Consider the following 13,214-nt stretch of genomic DNA (forward strand, 5'->3'; position numbering starts at 1 on the left):
GCGACATCTCTGAATTTGTTTGCGATTAAGCGTCAGTCAACATGTGTGTGTGTAGAGCGATGTGTATGGATAAAAACATGCTTTGTAAAATATATTTGGAATAGAGTGAGATTCATTATCGGTGATTGCGGATAGTTATTCCGTGTAGAAAAATTGTTGCTGAAACTGAAAGAAACCGAGACTTGATTAGTAGGAACTGTGTGGACAAGTGGAATTTAGTACTACATGTGTTGATTTAATGTGTGTGGATAATCTGGAGCCATTGTCGTCTGATTATCATCGCTGTTTTAAGTGAGTGATAATAACATACTGTAGTTCGAAAGCCATTTCGTTCTTAATTAGGACAAGATAATTATATTGATCAATGAATGGCGTTGTTGATGCACAGTCAGCGTGTTTTTCCAGCATGCCATGCTTCTAACACGGACAACAACGTAGCCATAGGTTAACATATTGTTTGCAATATTTTTATTTTGCTGACGTATCATTCTACATTTAACGTATATTAATGTTATAGACTCGTTAACTCTACTAGAGAAGAAGAAATTCTTATTTAGATTGTCTTCTAGTTTGATGTGTCAGTACAGCAACAGAAATTGCGTCTCGCCTCGTGGTGAAACTGCGCTTGTGTGTTATATTCAGCAAAATGGCGGCTCAAGTCGCTCAGTCGAGTGATGGCTCTCAGAACAGAGAGACGGTCGGAGCGTCGTATGCCAATGCAGTACTTAATTTTAAAAGTATGGATAGTAACAAGGAAAATATAAATGCTGTGTCACATACGACACCGAAAGAACATAGTGCTAAAGAAGCTCCTACAAGAAATAAGTCAACTTTACAAAAAAGTGTGAAGCAACAAACTTTGAGTAACTCTGCTAATAACAGTGCAAATGGAAACGAGGATTTTCCCCAAATTATTCCACAAGGTAGGAATTCTCGGAGATTGCCAGAAAAGATGGACACAAATGCTAATAAAGTGAGCAATAGATCGATAAATGGATCTTGTGCCGACAGGTCAGAAACTGATAGTAAAAGTTGTGCTGTCAATGATGATGAAAGTGGTAATGTTGCGGATAAAGTTCCTGAGAAGAAGAAGTATGTGGAAGCTCCTTTGCCAAAGATTAATCCTTGGACAGTAAATAAGAATGCTGCATCAGTGATAACAGGAAAACCTCCAGAATCCAAACCTCAAGCTAGTGTAAATCCAGTTCCAGTTACTACGACCTCAACAGAGAAGAGAGTTCTACAGCCACAGCAGCAGGGTCGAGTAGGTGAGTGCCTTTCAGACCGTATTTTGCGGAACTTTATTTTAAAATGAGAATTAATGGCGATGACCATACAGCCTAAACACTCAGTTTCAGTTTTGGAGGTACAGTAAGCCTACACTTTTTTTAATTGATAAGTTGTTAATTTATGAAAAAATCCACTGTGTTGATCCAAATATGCATTTATAATTTTTTAAGTGGTTATTGGTAGCGGTTAGATTTTTCTGATAGCCCCATACTTAATTTAGCGTACCTTAGTTAGGCCTACATCATATAGACCTATTGCATAATCTCTTGCAAGGAGTAGTTGATATGGGTAAACAGCTTCATTGAAAGTCATGCCTTGTGTTATCTGTAAATGTAGATGCTCATAATCGATAATGGGAAAAGCTATTTACGGTATTCATTTTATGGCCCATTCTAGTTTTAAAATGTGCAGGCCTACAGGATTGAGTGTCTAGAGTTTATACCGAAATAGGTTACGTTGTTACAGGTGAAATACGGGGTGTAAGGCACTTTCAAAGTGGACGTTACTTGGTTATGATAAACCCGTAATGGATACGCGTCTCTCTAATTAGAAAATCACGCTGTAACAGTATAACCGTAATGGTTTTAAAACTAAGTCTATCGGTGTCTTGAAGCTTCCATTTCTTCCTCACTTATGATCTGTATTCGAATCGAACGGGATTTCGAATTTAGAAGTGAAGACTTGGCTTAATTCAGATGTATGTGTGTCTGTGCAAATTCTGAAACTAAGCTTACTATAGAATAAAAAACTTTTCGTAAGATTGAGAATCAGTGACAATTTAGGTTTGATTTCTTCAGACTTTTGGTAATTATATGCATTTTTTGGTAGATAGGGAGATGCAGTAAATAGCTAGTTTTCGTAAGGTCGAGGATCAATGACAGGTTAGGTTTTGTTTGTTCAGGCTCTTGCTATGCCTAACATAATATATGCTTACCTACTGATAGATACCTGTACACGTTGTGAAAATTAAGCTTTTTTGTAATTTTTCTTAGAAATTGTCCGTTTTTTGCCATTTTTTAAATTTGGAGTTCGTAGGTATTATTTCATGAGGTTTTAGAAATTTAAACTAGGTATTGTTTTCCGTCATTTTTTCAGTAATTTTCGTTTCTGAAAAATCATAAAATAGTATCTAAGTTATTACCATTTTTGAAAGACGAAAAGCTAACACGTGATTACAGAAACTTAGAACATTTGACACGTTAGGGTTATAAGGCTCTGTGGTCATATGGAATCAAATATACTTCTATAGGAGCACAGCATACATGTGCTCATATTTGTAAAATTACTATATGTTTTAATGAATAGGCCTAAACTTCTCCTATTATTGCTAACTTCGTGGTCATGTTTTGAAGTGTTGCCAACTTCGAAATACTGGTGAGTTCCGTCACCTAAGAAAACACCAGGCTCACACTTTCAATTGAGCCAAGATGGCTTCCTTCCAAATATCGTGCATCACACTGGTATATGGCGTAGTATCAAACCCCGACCGAATTCTGAAAGTCATTCCCATCACTGTATTTGTACCCATGACGTTTATTGTTGTCATACATGTTAGGACTTCGCTTTTCGATGAATCTACGTAGCATATGGCATTTAATAATAATACTTTGTGTGATGTGTTAAAATTCTTTCTTAAGCATGTATTTGTTACCAGTGAGTGACATTTGACACTTCAAATTATATATACGTTCAGAAGTAATAATAATAATAATAATAATAATAATAATAATAATAAAAATAATAATAAAAATAATAAAAATAATAAAAACATCACACTTGACATATGTGTCAGAGGAACAATAGTTGTTTATATGCATCTAATGTCTGACTAGTGTAATATGTAGCTAGTCAGCGATGTATGCAATAAAGGGGGAAAGGAACTGGCCACCCTACCCCATTATCTCCTGGCCTAGTTACCTCATGAGTGATGTCTTCTTGGTATCACTTGTGAGAGTCAGACCTGTCTTCGAACAGTTTACTAAATAATAATAATAATAATAATAATAATAATAATAATAATAATAATAATAATAATAATAATAATAACAACTTAATAATAATAGTAATAATAATGCAAGTCTAGTTTTTCAAGTAAAGCTCCCTGTGAAGCAGACTTGAATAATTTCAAGGGAAAAATTGTTCCGGGGCCGCGTATCGATCCCGGGACCTCTGGTTGAACGTACCAGCTCTTTATCAACTGAGCTACCCAGGAACCCCATCCGACACAGTCTCAATTTTTTCCTTTATATCCACGCAACTCGAGTTTTTTCATTTCATTTATTATAATTCATAGATCTCACATGAGCATTGAAGCTTTAAGATGTGGAACAAGTCAGAATTGTACAATAAGTTAGGCTATTTTACAGTTTTTACAGTTTTACAATTTTGTAATTTTCTACATTTTTTTTTACAATTTTTTACAATATTTTGGCGAGATGTAGTGAGATGAGGTGAGGCCAAAAGATTACGTGGCATTTGCCTTATGGTTGGGGAAAACCTCGGAAAAAACCCAACCAGGTAATCAGACCAAAGGGGGTGAAATGAAGTGAGGCCAAGGACTCGCCATAGACCATCCGGCTTCAGTCCCACGGCTGGGGAAAACCTCGTAAGAAACCATTCAATGAGACCAAACGGAGAATCCAACTCAAGCCCGATCACAGCTCTGGATCAGCAGGCCAGCGAGTCTGCCGACTGAGCTACATCGATGGCTCTACTAAAAATATACAATACATAGCCAATCAGATTATTAAATTTACAAACGCAAACGATTATTCATCAGTTGAGCTATAATCATATAATACAGTGGGCTGACAAGACGCCAGAGACCCACATCGAGTGCACACAAACTCTGTGTGACTTGGAATTATTGTGGTTTTTCTGTTAACGTTGATTTTTCTGATTAAGTCCACACTGAATTGAAATGAAACACAGAAAGGCCTGTCAGTTCTCTAAGACATAATGGACGGATGGGAACACTATTTGTTTCGAGTCATACAACAACATTTGAATTGAAAAAGGACCTCAGGAGCGTCCGTGCTTGTGAGCACATTTTTACTTGCATGACGAGAACACTAAATGTCATTAAAAGAGTATCAGGTTGAGAACACCTGCTTTAGACAGACTACCTCTCACTCTCCGGAAGTTAGGTTAAGTTAGTTTAGATTATGTTCGACCTGAAATCTTTCAGTTGACCACACTTTCTCGACTTATTTTTTGGCTGTGTATAATATTTTTCTCAGTTCAAAACAGAACCGTTTCTATTTACTTTCTCTGATCCTTCACAACGTCCTTCTACACAGTTATTTATTATGTCGTTCACTATTTGTTCAATTAGGGCCATAAATAAGGGACAAGTATGGTATCCCTAATGTAAATAATTACTTGTAAAACATGTGAAGCATATTTTAGTTAAAATTAGCGATACAATACGAAATTGAGTAGTACAAAATGCGAAATAAGAGCGAAATTACATTTTATTAGATATTTTTGTCTTTTTGTAAAAAAAAATCATCTTCAGCCACACACAGATTATTCTTCTTCTTCTTACGAATGACAGGTAACTTGACTGTTCGTCTGACATTGTTTCAAATAGTTCGGTTACCTTTCCATGTTCAGACAGGCGACACAGATTGGATAGTGATGTTAAAATTTGTTCCATGTTAAACTTTCGATGAATTTCTTTAAATGAAATAAAATTATTTGTTGTCTTGAATAGGCCTATCTATTTTACATGCATATCGACCTTTCTGCGTTTGGCACGTTCCTCACGGTATTGTTCACAATTTCACTGTACAGTAATTTTATATAGGCTATTTATTTTCTTGTTTATTATTTTCAAGAGTTTTATCTGGTAAATGTAGAAAATGCACCTGTGCCGCATTGATGGTATTGAATTTCTACCACCAAATTTCCAGAAAAATGTTCCATCACAAAATGCTACAAAATGCTAACTTCCATCGTATAAAAAGTGCTACAAAATGCTAAATTTAATTTCTAGAATGCTAGTTTTTAATTTTTAAGTTGCTAAAATCTACCATATATAATGAGGGGATTATGAATGAAAACTTTGTTTACATTCATTGGTAGGGTGAAAGGTGAGGATCGTGAGTAGACCTAATTTTCTTGTAAAAAAGGCATTACCGGTATTTTGGTATGACTGCGTCAGAAGAGCAGACTGAAACCAACGGTTAAATAGTCACTGAGTGGAGTTCCATGAGATAAGGAAAAAAGGACGACCAAGGAGATCATTTCGGGATGAGATTGATGAGTCTATGTTGACAAGATGGCGTGGGGAACTCGAAAAAGCGATTAAAAGAAGGAAAGTAGACAGCTGTAAAATCCGAATTAGGCCTATTGTGGTGATTTTGATAATGAGGTACACATGCACTTGATTGTGAAGCTGCTGTTTTAGTGTTAAAAGCGAAGCAGCTTGTTGACAGTGCTAATAGTTGTGGATGAAACGTTTGGGCTTGTTGCCAGATTGATTTTGTTCATGTGCAGAGTTAAAAGCTATTTAATTCTCATAGCTGCCTGTTTGTGCGTTGCATGCAATTCTAGTGTCCCGTGTCATAGTTGTATGGTCTAAACCGGGGGTTCTCAACTTCTACAATACTAAGTGAGCGAGTACTATGAAATCGAATAGCTTTAATAGGCGTATATTAATAAATAAATGAAGTAAATGGATAGATTTTCAAAACACTCATCAGGGTAATGATATCCTTGAACTTTCGAATGTTACTCAGAATTTCAGTGATGTTCAAGGAGAAGTCGCTTGTAGCTACAGTAAACAGCCCTGCAGATGTGAATTAGTTAATCGTGATCGTGCTCTGTTCTTGATGAGGTATTTCATAAGTGAGAAAGTTTTTTCACATAGGCCAATGTAGTTTGTCTCGAACATAGCCAGACATTTGAGAGAAATTCTGTGCAGTATTTGGAGTCATTTTGTATCTTCTGCATTCCCAAAGGCTATGAATTTGTCCAGTTTCACCAACCTTTGTTAAATACCGTATTTAACATGTCGTTAAGGCAGTTTAACAGTAAACTTAACGGAAGAGATGTTTCATCAACAGTTGTTACTGCTAACTTCATGTTAAAGCCACTGTTAAATTAATATAGCTTATTCCCGCAGTTAAATCCTTAACATCCTGTTACAGCGTGAATCATGGCTGCCAGGGAACATATGTTACAAAGCCGCATTATTATATCGAGATATATTTGTAGTGAAAACAATTAGCTGCAATCACTACTTCAGCATTTTTAATTATTCAGAATAGATATGTTCATGAATACTAAAATGACTGATATTAATATTAGCACTGCATCCGCAGTAAAGAGAAGATGTGTTCTTATTAACGTAAGCATTTATGTGATTATTATTCCGTATTAATACATAGATACAATTTATTGCAGATTTTCAAAACTATGATTTAACAGTTCACATGTAATTATGACTAATGACGTGTGAAGATATGTTAGGTATATAAGATATGAAAATAATGTTAACGCTAGTATTCAGCATCACAATTTTATCTTTATTTTCTGTTGGTTCTATTTGATCCTGGATAATTGAAACAATCTTCGCACAAATATCAACTTTGAGAGTGAAAGTACCACCGTCAGTTTTAAAACGTTCCACTATATCTTGTGCATGACTCGTCTTAGCATTTCTCTTAATATTTACACAACACTGATTTATTTAATAGTTTGCGTTTTCACATCCAAATGACGATTGAAAATGTTGGGTTAAAGAGACCCATGCTTCTTCCTTTTTCCTAATGAAAGTTGCATCATTACGTTTGACTTCAATTACATTCTTATAATTAATTGCTAGATCTACTAAAATAATTATATTTCTCATATGAGGTAAAATTACTGCTCCTAACACGATTCTTTTTCTCGATTTCCGTTATAATATGTTAGTCTCCAATACTTCCATAATGTAAAAAAGTAGAATTTCCCCCCCCCCCCCAAATGTCTACACCAATTAAAGGCACATTCAGTAAACTTTCATACAATCACTGGTTCTTTGATTCCTGTTGCATTACTCTGTTAACGAACCAAAATACCTCAAATGGTTGGTGAAACACTATTACACTAACAGGATGTTTAATTTTTAACAACACGTTAGTTAACATGCTGTTAGCGTTATTTTAACGAAGCTTGGTGAAACTGGGCCTAGCGCCGAGGAAGACTGGAGCTCTATCAGCTGAAGTTCCGTATGAGCAGCCGTATTATTTTCTTGAATGATGTTGATTTTTTTTATTAAATCCACATTGAATTGAGAGAGAAATTCGAGAAGGCTTCTCAGGTCTGTAAGATATTTTAATGAATGGACAGGAACACTATTTATTCCGACTAGTACATCAAAGTTTGAATTAAAAAAAGTACCTCAGTAGCGTTCGTGCTCGCGAGCACTTTCTTACTCGCATCCAAATACCAGATTGAGAACGCCTGTCTAGACTTTAAAGCATCATGGAATTATCATGAGGGAGAACATTTTCTAAAAAATTTCGGCCAGTGTATGGGACCTGTGCCCTCCCAGCATTATGATGACTTTGGGGAGCTACAGGGAGTAGCGAAATTCGGTTTCGTACGCTAGATTATCGTGCTGACCAAACGTACATCCCACTGGCTGGATGATCGTTCCCTGTCGAGGCAAGTGGACGGGAGGCCAGTAAGTGAGCTGGTCGGCTATGGGCCCCCTCATGAGCTGTCACGTCATGGGTTTATCATATTTATTTTGTTCTAGTTAGATCCATTACAAGGGTAATATTTTTTTTATTGCGCAGTACATTTCGTGAGCAGTGTTCTTTATTACTGCTGCTTTATCGTTGGTGGTAGCGCAAAAAAATAATTTATGGAAATGCTCGTTATGGTGTTTCTTTGTAATATTTATTTTTCTGTAAATTTTGTTGTCTTTATGTAATTACTAATATGTATGCATGTTGAGTTAGCTTAAGGTTTGCTGCATATTGTTTAGCAATTTACATATAATCAGCATGTCATAGTGCTGGCATGTTAGCAGCTTTATCTACCTAATAGTCATGATGGTGGTTTTTCTTTACTAATAGCTAATGGCTATTGCTCGGTAATGAAACTAAGCGAGGTTTCAGATATGTAAATGAGTGGTTTTAAACCACTCCGAATTTGTATGGCTTTGTGATCAGATCAGTGAAAATCATAACCATTATAAGAAGATCTCTGTTGTGATCCGATCAGTATTAAGTGATAGAGTTATAACCATGCTTGTTAAGTAGTACCTTCTTTGTTGTGCAGTTACGAGTAAAACACTTTTCAGAATATTTCCAATTCAATTTTATATTTGTATTTCAGATTAATCAATTTAATTTCAGAAAGCGTCATTTGTATTTCAGAAATAGTATGTAACTTACATTGAATTTCAGAAAACATCTTTTGTATTTCAGAATAAAAGTAAATTGCATTTCAGAAGTATAAACCCACAATTTGCTACTACGTTATTTAGCGTCGATGGGATTGATGATAGTGAGGTGGGATTTGCGAGATGAGGCCGAGGATTCGCCATATAGGCTATTACCTGACATTCACCTTACGGTTGAGGAAGACCTCAGAAAAAACCCAACCAGGTAATCATCCCAAGCATGAATCGAACTCACGCCCGAGCGCAATTCAAACCGGGAGGCAAGCACCTCAGCCGACTGAGCCACACCAGTGACTCAAGATCTGTTCAATATAAAAAATGTTTCACTGTGGTGCTTCATTGAATCACAAAGTATCAGGTATTTCAATACAGTAATTTTATAAAGTCTGAAGTTTTTTTTCGGTTGGAGTGTTATTCTTAGAAAGGTATTTGGAAGTGCCAGCTGGACAAATTTTACAGTAAACATCAGTGTGTTAAGAAATCTGTGTCTGTATTAAAATTTTATTTCATTATGCAATTATCTGAAATACAAATGATGATTTTTGAAATACAATTGACGCTCTCTGAAATACAACTGACCCTTTCTGAAATACAGTTGACTGAACTCAAATATAATTGACGCTTTCTGAAATAAATTTACTCAATTGACTTGATGCTTTCTGAAATACATTTGACTTATCTGATATATAAACGATGTTTTCTGAAATACATTTGATTTTTCTGATGTACTAATAGAGTCAGAAAGTACCGGAACTTCGGGTGGCAACGCCATGCTCTATAGGCAACTTCTCTGCCTTGTCCGTGTCGTATGTGATCTACTCTCCAGGCGTACAGACTCAGTGCAGACCGCAGACAATCAATAGATGATGTGACTACTTTGTTAGGGATTTCGCATGGTTCTGTGTAATCCATTCTCCACAATAATTTTAAAATGCAACGTGTGTGTGAACACAGAGTGATCACAGGTGACGAGACATGGTGTTTCCTTTACGACCCGTAGCCAAAGCGGCAGTCTTCAACGTGGAACTCTCCCGGCTCACTACGGCAAGAGAGATTCCGTGCCGACCGAACCAAGGGGATAGTAATGCTTGAACCGCTCTTCGATATCCAGGGTCTCCTACATTTCGAGTTTATTCCTGAGCACCGAACTGTCAGTAAGGAGGCGTATGTTGCAATTCTTCGGCCTCTTCGTGATGCAGTTCGACGAAGAAGACCCAACTTGTGGCAAGGGCAGAATTGGGTTCTCCATCATGACAATGCCCCAGCACATCGATCGCTCTTGCTGAGCGAATTCCTCAAACAACACAAAATACCTGACTTTTCACAGCCATGATATTCTCCATATCTTGCTCCAGCAGATTTCTACTTATTTCCAAAGGTCAAATCCTTACTCAAGGGACGGCGGTTTGCATCAGTCGAAGAGGTGAACATTCATGCGAAAAGCTCTCTGCGGGAAGTGACCAAAGATGGGTTGCAGGAATGTTTGGAGAAGTGGTATGGACGCTGGCAGAAACAGAAGTGTGTCACTACCCAGGGGGCGTACTTTGAAGGCTTCTGAAACCAAGGTAAACTGCACGTTCGCACTGATTCTATACGCCTGGAAAGTAGGTCACATACCACACGGACAAGGCAGAGAAGTTGCCTATATAGCATGGCGTTGCCACCCGAAATTCCGATACTTTCTGACTCTACTAGTACAAACGATGCATTCTGGAATTCTACATCTGGAAAAGGTGTAGTAATAATCTATACCACAGAAATTGTTGTTAGAGTTGAACACGAAAGAGGGTTGCCTGCCAATCCGGAGAGCGTTGCGTTCGGGCGCGGGTTCGATTCCCACTTGGGCTGATTAACTGGTTTGGTTTTTCCGAGGTTTTCCCCAACCGTAAGGCGAATGTCAGGTAATGTATGGCGAATCCTCGGCCTCATTTCGCTATCACCAATCTCATCAACGCTAAATAACTTAGTAGTTGATATAGCGTCGTTAAATAACCAATTTAAAAAGTTATACTCTAAATAGGTTACCTCTCCTCTTTCATATTGAAAATGTTGGCGCCGCCACTGACCCTACCGCCATTCTCGCCCATGGAATTGTTTTTGCTGTTGGAAATAGAAAAGGTCTTCATCTACCAGTGTAAGGAACCAAGCAGCCAATTAACTTTTCAGCTATTGGTAAGATCATTTCAAAAATTCCTGACACTGCATAAAGCACTATTGTCTACTGTGTTTTTAATTAGAAAATATTTTCTTCGTGTTGGAACTAAGATGAATGCAGCGCAAGGCATTTATATTTTGTCTCGGAAGTACTATAGTATCGTTACAAAGAACATTTGCGTGTTTTGATGTCATTAAGGTTATCAAGCATTGACGTTTGTCATGTTATTGTTTTTCATAACTTAGAACCAAGGACCCGGGTTCGATCCCCGGCGCCGGAGCGAATTTTTCTCCTGTAATATTAATTGTTACCATAACAGATACATTCTGTAGGACCAAATAATCTTTAGTAAACAGAACACTAAAAGAAATAATTAATGATAATTAATGAACACGAACATGAAAATATGTTGAATGTACTTACTAGGCCTACCAGAACTGTGAAATGACATCCAGACACGTTACTTTCGGTTAAGAAACTTACATTCTTCAAAAGGAGGGCAGAAGAAACCTGGAAATGTAAGAAATTAAATTTGTTAGACCATTAACCGAGTTTTCACACGAACTGGTAAAGTTAGAAAGACAGCGAAACTAGTTATACGTCGCCTTAAGTTCCTGTGAACTTCAAGTATCGGAACGGGTAAAAATACCTCAAGTTTGTTTTGAATGCACGTGTGTGGTAGTGTAAGTTTAGCTTAATTTAGAGGTTATTACTCAAAATAAAATTTGAAAATATGAGTTGTTTTCTGCTCAAGAATATATTGTACAGTCCTATATAGGGGACACATGCACGTACATATATACATTGAAATTTCTTGTACAGTTGATAACCGGTTCCACAAATAGAAGTTCTTTCATTATGTACGATACCTTATCAGAGACGTCCATACTGCGACAAGCTAACGAATGTTCTGTTTTTTTTTTTTTTTTTTTTACCGCTAACGGCAATAAATTGTTTCTCAATATAAGTAAATTAAATTAATTTTGTTGTGTGAGGGGAATCCAAATTTTGTGGACTTTAGAATTTGATCTTTCGGAATGTGAAATGGACGAAATATGCATAACAGTTACCAGAAAGAATATTGAACAAGATATCAAGAATTAGGCCCGTATTCTGTTTCGACATGTCCATCCTTTCTCCTGGCGTCTGTTTTCCTTTCGGTTTGTATTGGAGGACAGTTCTTCAGAGACGCTCTCCCCATGTAACGATTTTTTTACCCGTTGCCTCCAGATTGTCATTTAACATTCCTGGTCTTTCCTGGCAATGTCTTATTTGTAACAGACTTCTGAGGTTGGGACGCCTGGAAGGCGGAGTTACGCTGCCCCAATGATATGAATATGAAGTGCCTTAAATCTAAGTCTAACCAGCGAATAGGGATTATAAAGAATGGACACTGAGCGAATTTTCCCGTGTTTTGTTTCTCTGTTCGCAGCGTTTAGTTCCACTATCAAGCGCTAAAGGTTAGTGTAATCGAGCATACGCTAAGTTAATAATTGAGAATAGAATTGAGACACAGGATCCAAACATCGCCTACCTTATTGCATAATCCAGTAACGCTTTGCTTCAAATAAATTCAAGTTAACAGCTTTTCCTTATTTTTCAGTGACAAACTAGTTGTAATAATAATATTTTATATTTCAGATATAATAAATTATATTATAAAATAATATAATACATTATAAAATTAAGTATCGAATTCGTTTAATATTTGTTTTTCCATTTTCAGCGCTATCAAATCATTACATTTTTTTAATATTGTTGTTGGGGTCAACATCTCAACTCTCATTATAAAGGAACTCTAGAGTCTAGACATTACAGTTAATGACGGATTTATTATTTTATGGATCCAATTTATTTTATTTGAGTACATAATGTACCTAGATGTATTAATTATGTTATATTTCCGCTGTGTCGACTGCTAGCTGGTGTGATGTCAGCGCCAACTCTAGGGAGAAAGCAGAATCTCACGCTTTAGCTGGCTTGAAGGTCATTGAAACCACCTGTGGTCCTCGAGGTCTGCCCTTGTGGTCCTTCAAAAAAGACAGAAGAAAAAATTAAATTCAAACGAATTGTGTATCACACTATAGCTGAAAATCTCAGAGTTTGGAAGTGACACATGGCAATCTCCTCTCGTTTTTTCTCGCAGTACTGACATTTTATGAAATTTATTACCCTACTCGTCTACCAAATTCCCACTCCACTCTCAGCAACAAAAGAGGGATTTAAAGCACTATGAACGTGGTGTTTCTCGCCATTTTTTAAAATACTTTTTTAATTATATTTTTTCTAGCCATCACAAGTAACTTAAAACCAATTCTGTACATTGTTGATTCGTCGCTTGCCTTTTAGCAGTTATTTATTTGAAATCCT

The 13,214-nt window shown here is 36.7% G+C and overlaps 1 protein-coding gene across 3 annotated transcripts in view; it reads left to right on the forward strand.

The window, feature by feature from the left end:
* Positions 1–422: 422 nt before the first annotated feature.
* Positions 423–13,214, forward strand: part of larp (La related protein) — a 330,859-nt gene continuing 318,067 nt past the window's right edge. For 2 of the 3 annotated variants that reach the window (XM_069824304.1, XM_069824306.1), the window contains exon 1: positions 517–1,268. In XM_069824304.1, coding sequence (XP_069680405.1) covers positions 647–1,268 — 622 coding nt within the window. In that variant the 5' untranslated portion in view covers positions 517–646. Of the gene's footprint in view, positions 1,269–13,214 lie in introns of all 3 variants that reach the window. The other variant, XM_069824303.1, reaches the window with a different exon arrangement.

Source organism: Periplaneta americana, chromosome 4, assembly GCF_040183065.1.
Source record: "Periplaneta americana isolate PAMFEO1 chromosome 4, P.americana_PAMFEO1_priV1, whole genome shotgun sequence".
In the NCBI taxonomy this organism is placed as follows: Eukaryota; Metazoa; Arthropoda; class Insecta; order Blattodea; family Blattidae; genus Periplaneta; species Periplaneta americana.